The 20,235-nt window shown below is 41.4% G+C and overlaps 1 protein-coding gene across 2 annotated transcripts in view; it reads left to right on the top strand.

Annotated features, from left to right (window-relative positions):
* The first annotated feature begins 242 nt into the window (after window positions 1-242).
* Window positions 243-20,235, top strand: part of PGR (progesterone receptor) — a 115,488-nt gene continuing 95,495 nt past the window's right edge. The window contains exons 1-2 of one of the 2 annotated variants that reach the window (XM_042457414.1): window positions 243-2,155; window positions 9,877-10,028. In XM_042457414.1, the coding sequence (XP_042313348.1) occupies window positions 858-2,155; window positions 9,877-10,028 (1,450 nt within the window). In that variant the 5' untranslated portion in view covers window positions 243-857. The remainder of the gene's footprint in view (window positions 2,156-9,876; window positions 10,029-20,235) is intronic. The other variant, XM_042457413.1, reaches the window with a different exon arrangement.

Here is a 20,235-nt window from a genome sequence, read left to right as displayed (position 1 = left end):
TCCATTGTTCTGGGTCCTAGTCTCTGGAGCAGCAGAAAACAAGTTAGCTCCCTCCTCAATATAACATCCCTTCAAGTATTGAAACAGAGCTATCATATCCCCTCTTCACCTTCTCTTCTCCAGGCTTAGCACCCCCAGTTCCCTGATATTATCATTATGTATATAACACTCTAGCCTCTCCTAAGGAGGAGCAGGGAAGGGAGCGGCCACTAGGGGGCGGGCTTGAGAGGCTGGGCTCGCCTTGGGGCCGCGGCGCCTGGCTGGCAGAAGGAGGTCCCGAGGCTTGGCTTGGCTGGCGCTAGTCCTTTCTTTCTCCTGCTCTGCTCACTTCGGCTGCACCTTCTTCCCTTCCAGCAGCGGCAGGTCGTCGGGTTTGGGGTGACCCTCGTGGCCGCCGCCTCCCTCTCTTTGCCTTGAGGCTGGCATCTCTGCCTTTTGGGGGGCAGAGAGACCGAGGGGGAAACAGCCCTCCAACGGAGCTTTGTGAACCCAGACGCCTTGAGGACTAGTCCCTTTCTGGATCTTGTGCCCAAAAAGGGAGGAAGACTTTGTTGGAGGGAGCTGGGGAGAAGCACCGTCGGGGCCAAAGTGTGTGTTTGTGTTGATGTTTGTGTGTGAGAGAGAAAAGACACCTTCATTTGGGACTTTGCAGCCGCTGCTTCTTTGCTTCTAAAGGAGCCCATGGAGCTTTGGTTCTGAACCCTCGACGGCTGGAACAAGAAGCGGCTCCAAACCGTGACTCTGTCTCTTTCTAGTCTCCGGCGGGATGGCGCTGTGGGCGTCGGGGGTCTTTGCCCGAGTCTGGCATCGCCTCCGTGCCAACCTGGCTTAGCTTGGTCCCCGTCGAAGCCAGAGACATGAAGAACAAAGGAGAGGAAGCCCGGGACTCCATTGCTGCCGCTTCTGTGCCTTCTTCGTCCCTTTTGCGGCCCCTCCATCCTTCCCCTCCGGACCCTTTTTCTCGGAGGGAGGCCTTCGAGGCCATCGACCTCTCCCTCGACGGCATCTTGGGCCCCAAAAACATCGAGGAGGACGGAGAAGAAGAGGAGGAAGAAGAAGAGGAGGAGGAGGAGGAAGACTTAGAAGAAGCCAAAGAGGACGAAAGCGACCCCGACGTCGCGGCCCGTTCCTCGCCGGACAAAGATGCCCTGGACCGGGTCCTGGAGACTTTCTTGGCCCCGAGAGCCAGCTCCGAGGAGAGCCCCCCGCCCCCCTCGACGTGGCCCTTTTTCGCCGCAGAAATGCTTCCCAGCGCGGTAGGGGCGGCTTCTGCTGCTGCTTCTTCTCCTCCGAAGGGCCCCCGAGGCAAGGCCTTCTTCCCCTCGACGGCGACGGAGCCCAGACCCAGCCGCCCGCAAGGCTCCGGGCCCGAGCTGCTCAACGTGCCCATCCTGCCCCTCAACCCGGCTTACTTAGCCGCCCGGACTCGGCAGCTGCTGGACGGCGAGGAGAACCCCGACAGGGCCAGGGCTTTGGCGGGGGACCCCCCGGGACACCTCGCCGCCCTCGCCTCCCCTCCTCCGCCTCCGCCTCCGTCCTGCAGCCTCCAGGACCTGGCCTCCTACATGTACTCCTCCTCCTCCTCCTCTTCCTCGCCGGCCCCGGCCTCCTTCCTCTACGGCGCCGTCGGGGGGGAGGCCCAGCACCAAGGCCTTGCCTTCAAAATCAAGGAAGAGGGGACCCTGGGAGCCAAGGCCGGGCCCGACTTCCCTGCTGCCTCCGCCGCCTACTTGGCCGCTAAGCCTTCGCCTTCGGGGCTGCCCGGCCCGGGAGGGGAGTACGGCCCCAAAGGCAGCCTCGGGGCCAGCGCTCAGGAGGCCCCCTCGGCTCCCTCCTCCTCTTCGCTGGAGGCCATCCTCTACAAAGCCGAGGCGGCGGCTGCTTCTGCTTCTGCTGCTTCCTCTTCTTATGGAGGAGCAGCATCAGCGCCTAGTTGCAAAGCCCCGTCGAGCTGCCTGGGGCAAAGGGAGCCCGGCTGCCTCAGCTTGCCCTCCACCTCCACCTCCTCCTCCTCCTCCTCTTCCTCCTCCTCCTCGGCCCACCAGGCCCTCCTCTACCAGCCCTCCCTGGCCTTCCCGGGCCCGCAGCCTTCGCTGGCCAGCCTCAAAGACGGCCTGCCTCCTCCGTTCTACTCGCCCTACTTGAGCTACTTCAGGTAGGGAAAAGAGGGAGATAGTGTGGAAGAAGGGCGACTGTGGCAGCAGCCCCTTTGAGACTCGCTAAAGAAAGGAATCCAAAGATATAGCCCTGTCAGTCTCTAGTACCTGGAGAGCTCTTGTAGCTCCTTGCTAAAAGAAAGGAAGTTGACAGCAGGAGCTTTCCTGCTAGACTTCAGTCCACTTCCTCAGATGCATTTGCTTCCACTCCACCAAACACATCTGAGGAAGTAGACTTTCGTCTGCAAAAGCACATGCTGCCAACTTTCTTTCACTACGTAGAGAGCTCTTGTAGCACCTTTGAGACTCACTGAAAGAAAGAAGTTGGCAGCATGAACTTTGGTAGATTTAAGCATACTTCCTCAGATGTATTTGGTGGAGTGGAAGCCAGGGACAGACATATATATGCCATTGGTATATGAGGATGTCAGTACAAATTACAAGGCCTTGACATCTTCATATACCAGTAGCATATACTGTCCATACCTGTACCTGGCTTCCACTCCACCAAATGCATCTAAGGAAGTAGACTTTCAACTACAAAAGTGCATGCTGCCAGTTTCTTTCTTTCAGTTAGGCTGAAAGGTGCTGCAAGATCTCTGATTCCAACACGGCTATGTCTTTGAATTTGACAACTGTTGTTGTGTGCCCTCAAGTCTTCTCCTCTGATACCAACCCTCCTTCCCTCTTGGTTTCTTGGCTATATCAGGTAGGAGGGGTCCTTCACATCCACCACCCAAAAGCACCCAGCCTCTTTCTACTTGTGAAATAGTTTGAAGAGGGGTGTGTGCCTTCTGACACCAACCCTCCTTCCTCCTTTTAAATAGTTTAAATAAGTGTTAGCTTACGTTATTGTTGTTGTGTCTTCAAGTCATTTCCGACTTGTGGCAACCCTATCATGGGTCTTTTGCCTGTATCAGGTAGGAGGGGTCCTTCACGTTGTTGCTGTGTGCCTTCAGGTCCTTTCTGACTGATGGCGACACTAAAGTGATGAAACTATCATGGGGTTTTCTTGCCAAGATTTGTTCAGGGGAGGTTGGCCATTGCCCTGGACATCCACTGAGGCTGAGAGTGTGTGATTTGCCCAGGATCATTCAGTGGGTTGGTCTCCAGAGAGACCCAGTCAAACCACTAGCTGAAACCTCTGGCTCTTGCACGTCCCAGACTCCCCACCCAAAAGAGCTTTAATCCTCTAAGACCCACCCTCCTTCACCCTTTTAAATCACTTAAATAAGTGTCAACTGTTGTTGTTGTGTGCCTGCAATATCCTGGGAGTTTCTTGGCAAGTTTTTTCAGAGGGGGTTGGCCTTTGCCATCCTCTGAGGCTGAGAGGGTGTGACTTGCCCAGGGGGTTTCCATGGCCAAGCTAGGAGTCAAACCCTGGTCTCTAGCGTCGTAGTCCAACACTCAAACCGCTAACCACACTGCCTCTTAAGGCAAGGTTCCTTCAGAGTGGGTTTGCTGTTGCCATCACCATCCTCTGAGGCTGAGAGAATGTGACTTGCCCAAGGTTACCCAATAGGTTTCCATGGTTGAGCTGGGAATCGAACCCTGCTCTTGAGTCATAGTCCAGCACTCAAACCACTACACCACACTGGCTTCTGTGGCAAGGTTTCTTCAGAGGTGGCCATCCCCTGACACTAAGAGAGTTTGACTTGCCTGTGGTCACCCAGTGGGTTTCTATGGCTGAGCTGGGATTTGAACCCTGCTCTCCAGAGTCATAGTCCAGCATTCAGACGCCTACATCATGCTGATTCTCATGAACTCATAATTTCTCCCCTGTTGCTTCATTCTGCAATTCTGTCTCCACTTACCTGGAAGTAAGTGCCTTTAAACCCAACGGAAGCTTTACTTCTGAGTAGGCTGTCAGTGCTTGAATTATTACGCAGGGGAGATGTGTGCATCCATGGATGTGCAGATGGGTGCTAAATGGAGTCTGCAAGCTCCACCCTGGACTCCCCTTCAATTTTCAATGCCTCCCCCCCCTCAATTTTCCAAAAATAGAACCAAAGGGGCTGTCTTGAAAGGCCTCATCCCCCCAAAAAAGATAATTTGAGCACTGACTTCATTGTTGCCTTTTCCCCAATTCAGATAAAAATGTAAAACAAATACTAAATATCAGGTTTAATAGATCCCCTCCACTTCTTTAGGACTGGGTGACCCAATTCTTTAGGGCTGGGTGACCCAATTCCTACACTGCATTAAAATGTAGAGATAATAAAAATGTTTATTACTTATCGCTTAATAAAAATATGCCCTTAATTGAACCTCTGTGTTTAAAAATTGTGTTTGCCACCCGCTCACAACAACATGGGACCACGTTGGCTTTGACTTATGGAAACCTTGTGGTTTAAATACCCTCAAGGCAGCGGATCTCATCTGATCTTGGAAGCTAAGTGGGGTCAGCTCTGGTGAATATGTGGACGGGAGGCCACCAACACATACTAGGTCCTGTAGGCTGTATTTCAAAAGAAGGAACTGGCAAAAACCACCTCTGAGTATTCCTTGCCGAAGAAAACTCTATGAAATTAATAGGGTGGCCATAAGTCGACAGGTCCCTTGAAAGCACAATGCACACATACAGTCAATACTGCTACTGCTACTCTGCTAGCAAGATGGTCTTTGGGGTCTTGAGTTTGGGTTCCAGACCCTCTCAGCTGGATCCCTTTTGACTGGAGATGCCAGGGTTAATCCACTGATGAAGTGATCCTTCCCACCATTTTTGGATCCACTGTGTATTTTATTTTCCATTTAGTGAAGTGTGACCTACAGGGGAATCAAGAAGCATATGATCATGCCCCATAATGGTTGTGTCATTTAAACCGTTGAAGGCTGTTGTCCTAAATTGATAACAAATATGGATTAAGCCCTTGTTGAAGGAGTGGGACTTGCTTGCTTCTGAGTAAATAAGTTCAAGCTTGCCGTGTGAATGATTAAATATAAAGATAGGACACACTTTCCTAACAGCTGTAACAAGTGGTAGCTATTGTCCCTTTTTATACCGTGTGGCAATTTCAGCATTCAGGGTGGCAACCTGGATTGTTACTAACGCATTATCTAGTTAGCCTATATTAGAAACCTTTTAAAAAACACGCACACATTATTGCCTCCAAAACGATTCTGCTTCAGAAATTCAAACACAGGTTTTTGAAAGAGGAGGTTCTTAAAAGCTGGGGTGGCGTGATGGTGAAGGTGTTGGACTATTACTGGGGAAACCCGAGTTCAAATTTTTGTTCAGTCGTGGTGTTTTCTGGGTGACTTTGGATCAATTATCACCTGTCAGCATCCTTATCTACCTCACAAGGTTGTTGTGAGAAGAAATTCAGCTGGAGGTAAACTGTACATTGAGTGTGGAGGAAGGTTAGGGATAGAAATAAACCAAATAAAAAATATCTGTTCCAAAATTGCACTTTTAATCTGTGCTAATAGCTTGGCTCTGTATATATTATGAGTTTACTTGGGAGTAAGTTCACTATGTTCAAAGGGGCTTATGAAAAGTGAATTTCATATTGTAGCCTATGCTCTTTATTGCCTTTTTTCAGAGATACCATAATATGAACAATCCATAAAAAATACATGGTATGAACATCTGTATTTCTCCAACCTTCCACCCCATGCTTAAAGCAGTAGTAACGCTCTCCAGGTTGTGCCCCCCTCTAAGTTTAACTTGTAATAGGAGTAAGTCTCTCAAAAGTGCAGAATTTTAGAAGCCCAGTTATTGGTTAAAATGCATCACTGTGTCATAGATGCAAAGCCTTCCAAAAAGGTCTGCATGGCACTCCCACAAAACTGTGGAAAACATCAATTGAAAATGTATTTTCCTCTGCCAAACAAATAATAGAATCATAGATGAATGTGTGCTTTTCAGAATCAATATTGTTAAGGATCATTTAAAAGCTAGTACAACATATGTTCTAGCATAATTATTAGACTCAGTCAGAAAAAAAATGAAACAGCAGATACACTGTATAGACAGAAATATTATGTGTATCATATGCAAAGTGATCTTGTACAAAGGGATCTGGTAGCACCTTTGAGACCAACTGAGCAGATGATATTGTAGCATAAACTTTTGCAGGCTTGATCTACTTCCTTAGATATATGTATGCACCAGAGTTAGGAATACACTGGATGTTAATCCTGTGTGGAAAGTTAGGTTCTCTTGTACTTCTTAATTGTAGAGAATATAATATTAAAGGTCTATATAAGTGGAGATTGAGCCATAAAGTTATAAGAAGGTATCAAAACTTGTTAGAAAGCAGTATGCAATAAATAAATGCTTTTCAGAATCCAAATCCCAGCCTTCTGGTCTGTTATAATTCAGAGAAATGCTTTTAAAGTTTTTTCCACATTGCAGAAATAATTCAGGTTGACACCAACTGCTATGGCTCCATGCTATGGAATTCTGGGATCTTTGTTTTTGTGAGACATTTAGCCCTCTCTGCCAGAGTGCCACAAACAGACTACCATTCCCAGAATCTCATAGCATGGATTGCTGCCAGTTAAAGTGGTGTCAGCCTGGATTATTTCTGCAGAGCAGATGCAGCCCCAGTAATAATCTATCAGGCACTTCATTTGTCTGGGGCATCTTGATGACATTAATTGTACATCACTGATAGAAGAAAACTCCTGCAAAATGACATATCTGCCCAGCCTGTTATGGGATAGGGAAAGGATTTGTGTTCATTTTTCAGCAGTAAGATTTCTCTTGCCAACCTGCCATGTTGTGCTGTGTTTACCTGGTGAGATCAGATCAGAAAGATGTTATATAGACAACAGTTTATTGTGATAATAAATAATAATATTTATTATTTGTGATATTTATTATTATTTGGCAGTTGAGGTTGCATGCTTCAGGCCTCTCTTCTGTTGCGTCCAATTGAGCTTTTGATTAAATCCAGCTTGTCATTTCCTTAGACCTTGACAGGTAGTGATTAAGTTTAATTATTTAATTTGAAATGAACCAAGTTGAAATTATGGGTTTAAAAAACTGGCTTGTTTTAACAAATTGTAGCTAAAGTTAAAGCTAGTTTAGGGTTATGCGGTGCTAATGGGCAGGGAACTGTCTAATTAAAAATAATAATTGTAAGCTGCTCTGATAACCTTTAGGGCTGAAGGGCGGGGTATAAATACCATAAATAAATAAATAAATAAATAAATAAATAAAGTAGGTTAATTGGAATGAAAGGGAGGAAAAATACAAATCCGATGCATGTTGCAGTTTGTTCTTTTCGTGATAAAACATGGTTTGTTGGGATCTCTGAACTGGTCCAATTCTCCCTTATTAAATTATTCTGTTCAGATAATGGCATGGACTAATCCATGTGGGAAGATTTTTAATTGGCAGGTAGTGAAGTTTACACACACCTATTTTGAGGCTTGTGGTAAACACAGAAAGCTGGCTGGAAAATTCAAGTTGGAAACTTAGACTGCTGCTGGTGGTGGTGGTGGTGGTGGAATAACCTGTCCTATCTCATCACTGGAAGGAAGAAAAGCATGGCAACTTTGAATAGGAATACTCCTGCCAAGTGATGAGAGACATGCTGCAACATATATGTGTGTGTGGGTGTGTATTGCTAGTCTCACCTGTAAATAATACCATGTAGTTTTTATAAATATGAAAGACTTTAAAAGACTTTCAGACTGTTAGAACAATTTGGATCAAGGTTATAGAGCAAACTGTTTGCAAACCATTTTACTCCAATTTTGGAAAAACTCAAACTCAGAAATGTAATTCAGAGACCAAGAAAGGTAGTAGCACAAACAGTAAATTCATGCTGTTCTGTAGGAGAGAAATAGAAGTGTGAGCACTGAGTCCTATTTCCCTCCTCTGCTGCCTTATACACACATTACAGATGAGATTTCACAAGTGTAGGTCTTTGAAATGGAAAAAAAAAAGAAATCCACCAGATTTGTTCTTGACTGGGTCAGCTCAGTTTGCGTGGAGAGGTTTAATTGTGGTTGCACAATCTATAGTTCTCCTGCAACTATGGGTTAACCCACTCATTGCAATGGTTGGAACAGAGCTCTGCATCTTGCAAATGAATACATACACTGTAATTGTATTTGCTTGCTACACTCAGATGGAAAGGAAAGCTCTTTGAAGAAAGATTAGCTGTGACTACAGGTTTTGTTGTTACAGTCAGCCTTCCATATCCACAGATTCTTTATCCACGGACTGAAAATATTAAAAATATAAGTTTCAAAAAGCAAACCTTAATTTTGCCATTTGATATAAGGGATATAATTTTACTACACCATTGTACTTAATGGGACATGAGCATCCATGGATTTTGGTATTCATGGCAGGTCCTGGAACTAAACCCCAGCAGATACCAAGGGCTCACTGTAGTTGCTTTCAAGTCAACTCTTACTTATGGTGACCATGAAATAAGATTTTCTTGTTCAGATTTATTTCGAGGAGGTTTGCTTTGTCTTCCATTTAGGTTGAGAGAGTTTACATGCTGAAAGTCACCCAATGGGAAACCCTTAGTGTTTCTGTAAGTCTGTAATGATTTGAAGGCACACAACAACAACAACAACAACCACAACAACTCTCAAAGTTTTGGTTCGACACCAAACCACTGTGCCACATTGTCTCTCAGTAGTTCTGGTTTTTTTGCCTGTAATCTTTTCCATGTTACTCTCTTGCATGCTGAAACTATTTATCAAGTTAGGTTTTGTTTGTGAAATTGATGATACTGAGGACTAGTTGCCCAAAGAAAAAGATTTTCAGATTTAACAAGTGTCTAGTGTAAACACTTTCTTTTTCTAGGAGGTTTAGGAAAATGTAGAGCCATAATTTTTGAGACATCATCAGACCTCTTTCTTTAAATATCTAAAGATGATGCACAGAAGAAGAGCCTGATTTTTTAAAGCAAATGTTAGTGTAAATGAAGGCTACTAATAGCCTTCTCCATCAGAGAGCTTTTGTGCCACAATAAACTACAATTCCCAGGATTCCCTAGCACTGAGCCAGGACAGTTAAAGTCTTGAACTGGATAGTTTCTGCAGTGTGTTTTGGACCTAAATCCTCCCACCATCAGCTTTTGGATCCCGTAGTTTGCCCTCACCTGCCATCACTGCTTCAGTACTTTTTTCTCAGTTGGACTCACTCTGATGTCAAAACCTACCTGAGTAAAATGTGAGGTGGAGGATAGACTGCAGAGGTAACCTATAATAGGTTTCATTTTTAAATTTGGACCTCCCACACATTGTACATTTTTGAAGGTGGTATCTCTTCAGTCCTGGTTCTTAAGCATCAGAGATTTGACTGGCATTCAAGGCATGTTGAACAGTTTTACAAGAGGATTGGTGCAGGTTTTCCTCAGCTTTATTTTTGAGGTAGTAAAGTGTCTACCTGTAGTAAAGTTTAGTAGGTTTGTTTTTTCCGTTCTGTTCACATTGTCCTCAGTTTTAATAATAATAATAATAATAATAATAATAATAATAATAATAATTTATTTATGTTTTCCCGCCTCTCCCGGTGGATCGAAGCGGAGTTACAGACTAAATAATAGCACACAGTGCTTACATAAAAATTCAATTAAAAACAGCTAAAACAATAAAATATCCAACATCAGACAATAGCATCAACAAGCAAGACAGGGATCATACACAGACAGGGGCATATCATTCATATTATATCAGGGGGGGTATTCATATCAGGTGGGGTATGCTTGGCTAAAAATGCCTTTTCTCTTGGTCCTCCTTTGTTTAGGTCTGATATGGAAGCTGGCCAGAGCCCCCAGTATGCTTTTGAATCATTGCCTCAGAAGATCTGTCTCATCTGTGGTGATGAAGCTTCAGGATGTCACTATGGAGTCCTCACTTGTGGGAGCTGCAAGGTTTTCTTCAAGAGAGCAATGGAAGGTACTGTTCAGGGGCTTTTCTTGCATTCTAATTTTCAGCAGAGTTCTTCACCATTTGTGAGTTATACTGATCACAAGGCTCACTCTTAGAAGAGGCTTTCCCTCTTAGGCTGCTGCCACACTGCAGAAATAAAGCAGTTTGATACCATTTTAACTTTCATGGGTCAATGCTATGGAATTCTGGAATTTGTAGATTGGTGGGGCACTGGAATTTTCTCACAGGGAAGGCTAAATATCTCACAAAATTACGAATCCCAGATTTCCATAACATTAAGTTGTGACAGTTATAGTGGTGTCAAACTGCCTTTTTTCTGCAGTGTGGCAGCAGCCATAGAGATAAATCCCTTTTAAGATGGTGCCTGCCCTAGTTGATGTGTACAGGTAATTCAAAACCTTAACCTCTGTTTCTTTTCCCACAAATGTTGGCCAGAATCCAAAAGGATGGCTCTTTGGACAGATCTGTTTTTATTAGCAGAATCAAGGCTTGAAACTGTGGCCCCAGCACAGTTGGGATTTAAATTAATTAAATAATAGCCTGTTGCAGCAGACCAGAAAAGCCTTCTTGTACAGGTTTTTGCATGACATAGAAGCCACTGAAGGGAAGGCAGTTCTGTCTCACTGGTGATTGATGAGGTTTATTTTAGGCCACTGTATTTGCCTATATGCAAATTTATTTTTGCATATATTTTTGGCTGACTACTGACACTTTCCTGTGATGTCTAGGAAAAGATTTGGTTAATTGGCTGGCTGTATCATCCTTTGAAATGATCCAGGAGCTAGGGGAAAACGTATGGAGAGAAAATGAGCATAGCTTTGTACAGAGTACATGCTTGGCATAAAGAAGGTCAAGGGTTCAGTCTTTGGCATCTCTGGTTATGAAGATCAGGTAGCAAGTGGTGGAAAAGATCATTATTGGAATCCCTCAAGAGATGTTGCAAGTTATAGTAGACAAAAACACATATATCAGTACAATGATCTTCAGCTATTCCAAATGGTTAGGATTTTTATCCAGGGCTATGTATGCCCCTTGCTTTAGAAGTAGAACATTCTTCCTAGGAATGTTCCTAAATGCTGTGTGAACAAAATTTGATGTTAATATGTGAATACATTATGCACATTGAAGGAATATGGACAATGGACAGAACTGTATTTACATAATTTGATTTTGTTGCTCAGAGCATGGAAAAGAATAATGAGAGATGCTTTAACCTCACCACAGTGACATGTTTGGTTAAATATTGCTTAATAACTACTGTTATGCTTATTTATGTGCAGAAGACCAGCATAAGATGGATGGATTTTGTTTATTTTTTGGCCTTCTTGACAATTCAGCCATGGTTTTGTTTTCAATGTCTTCATGGACTTTTGCAGGAATAACCATTTTCAGAAAATACATTGTTCTTCTTCACTAGTTCAAATGTTCTGTGATAAGTGCCTATTATAATTCTGTGTGAATTTCCCCTAGAGAACTGTTCAGCTTATTGAAAAATGAAGTTGAAGCATATCATACATGAGACTGTGCACTTTTATAATGCTTGCATAAAACAGTATCCAGTGTCCCGGCTGGCATAAGACAATACCCAGTTTGTGAACTCTTCATTTATGATAAAGTGTTTATTTTTTAAGTTATCATAAGATTATCATCTGTTTTCTGCTGTAACATAAACTAACACAACCGTCCCCTTTAGAAAGAGCTATAATGTGGAACCTGTCTTGTATTATAAGGTTATTGGCTGCTTTCTCCTCTTTACTAATCTGTTTTAGTGCATTGTGGATGAGCGTGCTTAGGCTTACATGGTTTCCTCTTCTTTCTGCTCTGTGGCAAGAAAAGGGGTCTGGAAGTTTTCACTTATGCTTTTAATTAATGACAACTGTCTGTGGCTGCATCTACACTGCAGAATTAATGCAGTTTGACACCGCTTTAACTGCCATGGCTCAATGCTATTGAATTTTGGGATTTGTAGTGTTGTGAGATATTTAGCACTCTCTGTCAGACCACAATCTACAAATCCCAGGATTCCATAGGAAGAATCCATGCCAGTTTAAAGCCATATCAAACTGCATTAATTCTGCAGTGTGGCAGCAATCTGGGTCATTTAACAGGAACTTAACACTAACCGCTTGAGGCTGATGTCAGTAGGATAGTGAATCTGCTCTGAGTTTGAAACTAAAGTTTTAAAGGAGTTACCCAGGCTGGTGAGTTGTATTACCAGGATTCAGTACTGTGGATAACTCCTTTAAAGTTCATACTAAAGTCTGGAGGAGATTCATGCCCCATTCATGGAAGCTACCATCTGCCATTGACATTAACTATGATTAATTTAAACAAGCCAGCTTGGGAAATCATGGTTTGACGTCCATTTGTTTTATACTAAATGCAGTTAATGTTAGCCACAGTTAGTTCCCCCAGATGGCATGGCAAACTGTGAATGAAAAATACAACTCTTCCAGTGTCTTCCTCACAGCTGTATAGGAGGAAGAGAGAAATGAATGAATGTGGGGCTTGCTACATCTCAGTCTTGCTTGTGTAAATATTGACCCTATGCATAATTTGTGTCTGCAACTGTTGAACATATTTGATTTTAAAGTAAAGAAGAAAAATGCAAAATACGTAGGAGTAGATTTTACACAATTATCTTATAAAAATCAAATGTTTTTCTTTCAGTATCACTGTATTGGCCTAAACATATGCTGAAAAAAATGTTTTCAGCTGTTTCTTTTGAATGATTTCCGTTTACCAAATGTTGCTCGGTTTCCAGTGAGAATCAAAGAAAGTAATTCAGATAACATTGCTGCAAAATATCCCTCTGATCTATGTCATTGTTTTCCTCCTCTTTTTTTTTTAAAGGTATAGTTGGCACTGTCAACCAAGTTGTGTATTTTCCCAGGGAAATATGCTGACACCATTACTTTAACAGGTTTTCAAGTCAAAACCTTTCTAATACAGTACAGAGAAATGCTGGGAATGAAATGTTATTGACAGCTAAGTCAAGGGCAATAAGCCAGATGAAGTAAGGAAAGATTCATGTGTTCAATACAGAGGCATTAACACAGTCAATTGAATGCAGAATGGCCACTTTTCAGCACCTCTATCATGCTTCCCTTACTAATGGATTCTGCAATTTATTTCTAAATCATTCTGGGTGCAGTGTCACTTTTAGTGACTGGTGTGTGAAAATCTGGCCTGGTTGAAATGCATAAACAAACCATAGTTTGTTGTATTCTTGGGCCAGTGTGGGGCCTGGTCTTGTGCTCTTTCCTGTTTGTGGGAAGGAGTTTTACAACTTCCATTCTAGACTAGGAGCATACCATGGTTTGCATCTAGATTATGCAAATGTTGGTTTGTTTGATATCAAACCATGTTGTATTTTAAAAATAAACTTTGAATCGACAATACTTTGCTGAGTTTTGATGCAGTAACAGGATGCTAAAGTTTCTTTTCCTTGACCAGGGGAATCTTTAAATCTCGTCCCTTTTCAGGTGGAGGGTGAGTGTTTTGAAGCCTAATCTCATGTATCTAACAATTACAGCAAAACTGAACCCCTGCAAAGGAAAGTACCTGTAAAAATAGGGACTGATTCTGTCAAAGATAACCCCTTTTAAATCTATATAGAGAGAGATCTTGTAGCATCTTTGAGACTAACTGAAAGAAAGAAGTTAACAGCATGAGCTTTTGCAGACTTAAGTCCACTTCCTCACATGCATCTGAGAAAGTAAATTTAAGTCCATGAAGGCTCATGCTGCCAACTTCTTTCTTTCAGTTAGCCTCAAAGGTTGCTACAAGATCTCTCTACATACAGATTCTACAGCTTTGTATTTGAATTCTACCTTTTAAAATCCCATTGATTCAAGAATTAAGTATGTGGACTTCACTTGGACTTGACTATGCTGATAATGCACACTTGAGGCAGTTTCTTTGTCCAGCACACATTCTATGCAAATCCCATTAAAATGAACAGGATTTACACAATCTAATTGTGTAGGGAGTTGAGGACTTTGACCTTGCACTTGGCAAATGCATATAGCAAAACAGGCAGGAACATTTTTGGCAGCAGGAAAGTTAATTAAAGACTGGATGAGCTAAGTGACCATGGTTGTGCAAACACATGGCTATGTAATCTATTTTATATGCTACTGGCCCTTGAATTGATTTCCTGGGTGGAAGCCGCCAAAAGACTTCAGGCTGGTGTGGTTTAATCAGTCAGTTAGTCAAAGATTTATTGTTTATCCAATTAGGTTATTAGAGGATTGTTATGGTAGATTTTGAGGATAAAGCTGACAAAAGACATTACTTATAGACGTTAATTGAACAGACCCCCACAAATTTATGTAACATGGAAACTGAACTAATTCAGACTTGTCACTTGGGATTAAAACCAAATTCAACGAAAATAAAGAGTCATTTAAAATAATAATAATAATTAGTGACCTATTTGTACCCCTAAGTTGTGGATGAGTCATACGCTGAGAAACATATAACATGGCAGTGTGCAAAGACAGCAGATGGATGTTAAATTATCAACATGCTAGATACCAACTGCCCCAAAATTTATAAATAGTATTTGATCAACAGATTGGTCGTGATAACAATAATAGTCATTTCCATGTTCTGCCAACTGATAAATCAAAGCTATTCATGCATCTGAGGATACAAGCTTCTGTTTATTAAAGCTCATGCTACCAACTTCTCTCTTTCAAGTGCTACAAAATTCCTTTTCATACTGACTTTCGAGAGTATCATGGCTATATCTTTGAATTCTGTTCAGGGTTGTGAGTGCTTCCTTCCTTTATTTCCTTCCCTAAGATATTTCTGGACTGTGTTTTGCATATTAACTTAAAAATAAGCCTTGGTATGTTCAACAGGATCCCCATCCCCAGGATCTAAACTGGATTTCAGTTTTTATGACAGTATTTTATATTAGCACAGTGTCCAACTTTATGATTTTTATGTTGAGGTTTTTATTCAGTGAACATAGAAAGAGGACACAAGTTTTCCTTTCTAGATTTAGATCTCATCCAATATTTCTTGTATTCAGTTCTTGTTATCCTTCTGTTCATCCCAGGAGCTCCCAAAACAGAAAATAAAAAGTAGACAAACAGATCAAATTGAACCTGGAATCCTAAATGTACAAATAGGGCATACTACTGGAAACCAAAAAAGGTAGCTGTTCACAAATTTGGGACCTGCCTTACCAGACTTATCAATGTGATGATTCTGTTTATAGGAAAAAGAAACTAGCCTTGTGTGTTTAGAGAGAATTTATTACTAATTCATAGTCATGTAATGGGAATAAACCATAATGGCTGTGATAAGAATTGCTGCCATAAAAATCCAGCAGGAATAAAATGAAGTATTAGTTCCAGTGTTACAGTGAAAATTGGTTATGTTGTAAATTAACTATGTGCTCCCTGTCCGTTTCTGTTTCCCCAACTCTTTATATGCAATATTATCACCCCCATATGATTTCAGGTAGCTTGTGTGCTCTATGAACCCAGTCACAGCCCTCTATAGCATTGAATGATAATTTATGAGCTTTAAAAACTAGTTGGACTCATCAGCTCCTACCAGCTTGGTCAATAGAGAGGGATCCTGGGAACATCTGAAGGGTTGTACATTTCCCACGTTTGTTCTGTAGTTTTAATAATACTGAGATGTTGTTTTATGGAAGAATGACACCAAGAGGCATAAGTCAATTTTAAGAAACTTCTCCTTCACTTTATTAATATTGTTGTTGTTAACATTGACGTACGGAGTTCCTATGAATGGGAGACCTCCAAGCCACCCTATCATCAACAACTCTGTTCAGGTCTTGCACACTCAGAGTCTATTCATCTGTAATGCAGCCTTTCTCTTTTCCTACTGCTTTCTACCTTAACAAGCATTGTTGTCTTTTTTAGTGAGTCATGTCTTCTCATGGTTTGTCCAGATTACTATAGTCTCAGTTTAGTCATTTTTGCTTCCAGGGAGAGTTCAGGCCTGATCTTGTCTAGTACTCATGTTTTGGTCTGTTCTGCTGTCCATGGTATTCTCAAAACTCTTCTCCAATGCTACATCTCAAAGGAATTGATTTTCCTCCTGTCAGCTTTCTTTACTGTCCTACTTTGAAAAGCATACATAGTAGTGGGAAATATGATGGCATGGACAATCCTAACTTTAGTATTCAATGAGATATCTTTGCACTTCAGGATCTTGTTTATTCCTTGCATAGCTGCCCTTCCAAGTCCTAGTCTTTTTCTGACTTCTTAACTGCAGTGTCCATTCTGATTAATGATTGAGACAGGGTATGGAAAATCAATGTCTTCATACTTTAAAGTTATGTAAATCATCTGTAGTTTTTATTAATATAATTGGGTTAATACCCATGTTGGATGTCATTGGGTCAAGACAGTATATAGGAAGTTAGTAATTGTATGGTACAAGGAAAGCTTCTTTTAATAGGTTGCTCTCTTGGTAACATTTGTATTTCCAATTTATAAATTTTGGGATTGTAAATAAATTGATGGTTTCAGTCTAATTTATCTCCTTCCACAAATATATATCTTCTTTAAATTCTTTGAATATATTTTCTCATTTGGGCAGGCAACATATACCAGTGTACTTACTACGGCATAGCCTCAGTACATTTCCATCTTTCATTAGCCAGAATTCAATATTAAATTACTTGCAGGAAGATGAATTCTTCCATAGCTCCTCCATAGCTATATTTCTTGCCAATCTCTCCAGCTTGCTTGTGGGTCTTTTTTGTTGTTAGAAATGTCAAGCTACATTTTTGTATACTAAGGCTGAATTCCTCAACCTAGTGCCTGCCAGATGTGTTTGACTGTGACTGGCAACCTTTTGGTTCGTCCCAACTAAAGTAGACCCATGCAATCAATTGTTGAATGGTGAGTCAATACATAAATGAAACTAATGGATTCATTGGGTCTGCTTCAGTCAGGACAAAAGGAGAATTTAGGTCTATGACTACCATCATCCCCAGCCAGCATAACCATTATCAACTGGTGAGAATGAGAGCATTAGTCCAACACATCTGGAAGGCACCTGGCTGCACTAAGGGTTTTTGCAATGGCGTTGTTATTGTATAAGCTTCTGACAATAACTGGTTCATAAAGGGGCCTGGCATTTTCTTCTGATTAGTTGAGGTGCTTCAAGGGTCACAGGTTGCTATTGACTGTATTGCCTGGGACCCATTCACACTGCACAATTATAGAGTTATTATTCCACTTTAACTGCCATGGATCAATGCTGTGGAATCCTGGTACAGTAGTTTGGTGAAGTAGTAGAGTGCTCTGGCTGAGACTTCTGCATCTCCCTCCCTAAACTGAAATAGTAAAAGCATACAATTGAGTACAAAAGTTAGAATTGTACAAGCTATTGCCTTCCCTATTACCATGTATGGGTGCAGGAGCTGGACAGTGAAGAATGTTGATAGGAAGAAAATCAATTCAGTTGAGATTGGTGCTGTAGAAGAATACTGAGGATACCATTGATAGCCCAAAAGACAGAACAAGCCTGAAATCTTCCTGGAAGCCAAGACGATTTAGTTGAGACTGTCATACTTTGGCTACGTCTTTAAAGCACAACTCACTGGAAAAGACAATAATGCTAGGAGGGATGTAGAAGGAGAGGACGATTGCATGCTACCGGTAGATGGTTGGAGTCTTAGTAAGGAGGTCACAGGTATTAATTTGCAGGACCTAAGTAGAGCAGTGGAGGACAGGGAATCTTGGAGGTGTCTCATCCACAGAGTTGCCATGAGCTGGGATTGACTTGAAGGTGGTTAACAACAACAAACAACAAACTGAAAGTCACATGATCCCATAGGACAGAGCCATGACAGTTAAAGTGGAATAATAGAAATCCAGTTCTTTAGTGTCTTTAGGAGCTGAAGCTGCGCTCTAGTTTTTCGGACTGGATCATGGCTTTGGTGCAGCTTCCAGATTCTTAGGATGCATGCATCCTTTAAACAGCATACCTCCAAAGTGACCCGAAGCAAATTTATTTTGGCCTGTCTGTGTGGGGCCTAGGAAAGCAAAATTGGAACTGGCCCAGAAAAATGAAGGGACGATTAGAAGGTGAAGAGGAGGAGTCTATGGATGGAAAGGAAAGGTAAGAGAAAGAATGAAAATGGGCTAGGAAAATGCACTTGGCCAAAGCTAAAGAAGTGAGACACATTGCAGTTGACACTATGATTTTGATAAAATCTCTTATTTTCTTGAAAAATCGATAACAACAAGACTTGAGCGATGGACCATATTGGCTTCTCTTAGCTATGTGCTCTGGCAAGGACTTGAATATCTGGATTTCTTTCTTCTTGGATTCTTGCCATTTATTGCTCATACATGGTCTTTTGGCAGCCTGTTTACATGCCAGGGAATAGCAGTTGGTCCTTTGGAAGAACATTTATAGATGCCAAAAAAATTATGAGCTTGGGGAGACCTGATTACGATACCTCTTGGCTGCCATTTTTCAAAAAGCTTGTATTTATTTGCTTTTCTCTCATTCTTTGCATTCATTTTGTCATTTACCAAAGTTTCTTTCTTTTCTTGTGGTATATTGTCCATAACAATTGTGCAATATCCTCAGGACAGGATTGTAAATACGTTGGTTGAATAAAAATAGGTCCCATTCAGTTCAATAAAGTCTCTTTTAAGATTATAGCCTTCAATCAACAAAGGACTCACAATTAGTTGTGGTTTAAAGTGTTTTCTGTTTTTCTCAGCCATTGGCAATAATTAAATTGGCCCTTTAATTAGATGTTTCCTAAACAACTATTCTTCCCCCATAACCACTTTGCTGGCTTTTTGGAAAATAGCCTTCAAACTATTTGGTTACAGTCTCATACACTCATACATATTTATTTGGGAGTAAGTCACACTGAATTGAGTGGGACTTCCTTCTGAATAGACATGGGCAGAATTATGCTGATTTTATTTTCTTTGCAACCTGAGCAATCCAGCCATTTGTTTTGTCTGTTTTTAAAAACCAAGACAGGTACACTTTAGCATGAAATACAGAGATCACTCTTTATTTGTACACTTGTGGTACAGCACAAAGACTAAATGAAATTAGTGTTTTAAAAAAGTTAGAATTTGGGGTAATAGAATATTTTGTATATTGAAGTAGCTATTAATGTTTTAGTCTGTTATAAAGTGCCATGTGCACTAATAGTACAACAACAACAGCAACAACAACAATATGGTGATGAAGGGGAAATGAAATGCATTGGAATGTGCTGGCACTTTTTTTGTTTGTGTAAAGTAATGATTGGTAACAACTGAGGCTTTTAAAAAACTTCACTGTAAAGCAGGTGGCCTTTTTTATGGGGGAGTGTGCAGGGGCTGAACAATAAAGCTGCATCTGCGCTGAAGAAATAATGCAGTTTGACACCATGGCTCAGTGCTTTGAAATTCTGGGATTTGCAGTTTGTTGTGGTACCAGAGCTCTCTGAAAAAGAGAAGGCTAAATGTCTCACAAATAGGGTAGTGAAAAATATTCAATGTGAACCTGTAAGTGAAATACAGGGTGACATTTATATGTCCCCAGCTATTACTTGGTGCCTTCTTGGATTGTTTGTGATACTATGAAACACAAAGATGGACAACCCCATTATGGGAATCTGAGCAATATTTTGAGTGGATCATGGCCTTTTGTTGGAGTACTTGTATCAGCTTTGTTTTAAAATGAAAACTATCTTAATCTGTATTCAGATTAAGGTGCTTGAAAGCATGCGTGTGGGTGGGAGTGTGAATTTGGTCTTTGTGAGCGGGAAATAGGAGCAATATAGAGTTCAAAGATATCTTTAAAATCTATTGAAATACTTATTATATATATATATTAATATTAATGTTGTTATATTATATTATATTATATTATATTAATTTATTGTCTTTCTGTCAAAGCATTCTGTTTGCCATAGTATGAAACTGATGGCCTCTTTGGGAAACCTTCTTCGCCTGGATTTCTTTGTAGGTTATGTGGGCTTTGTAAAAGTAGCATGTAAAGAGCTGGACTCTTTTTCAACCTGTTGATAGTCTCCTTAGATCAAATGACATGAGCTGTGGGTTGAGGGGTAATCTGTGGCCCATGGGGTGTGTGGACCCCTGGTCATTTTTGTCTATCAAATTTGCTATCACAGCAATTGCTGTGAGATGGAGGAGGGGAAGACCTTCCCTTGAAAACAGTCTATGCTTCATGTGTGCTGTGT

The sequence above is a fragment of the Sceloporus undulatus genome, chromosome 3, assembly GCF_019175285.1.
Source record: "Sceloporus undulatus isolate JIND9_A2432 ecotype Alabama chromosome 3, SceUnd_v1.1, whole genome shotgun sequence".
NCBI lineage: Eukaryota > Metazoa > Chordata > Lepidosauria > Squamata > Phrynosomatidae > Sceloporus > Sceloporus undulatus.
This window is presented reverse-complemented; position numbering and strand designations above follow the sequence as displayed.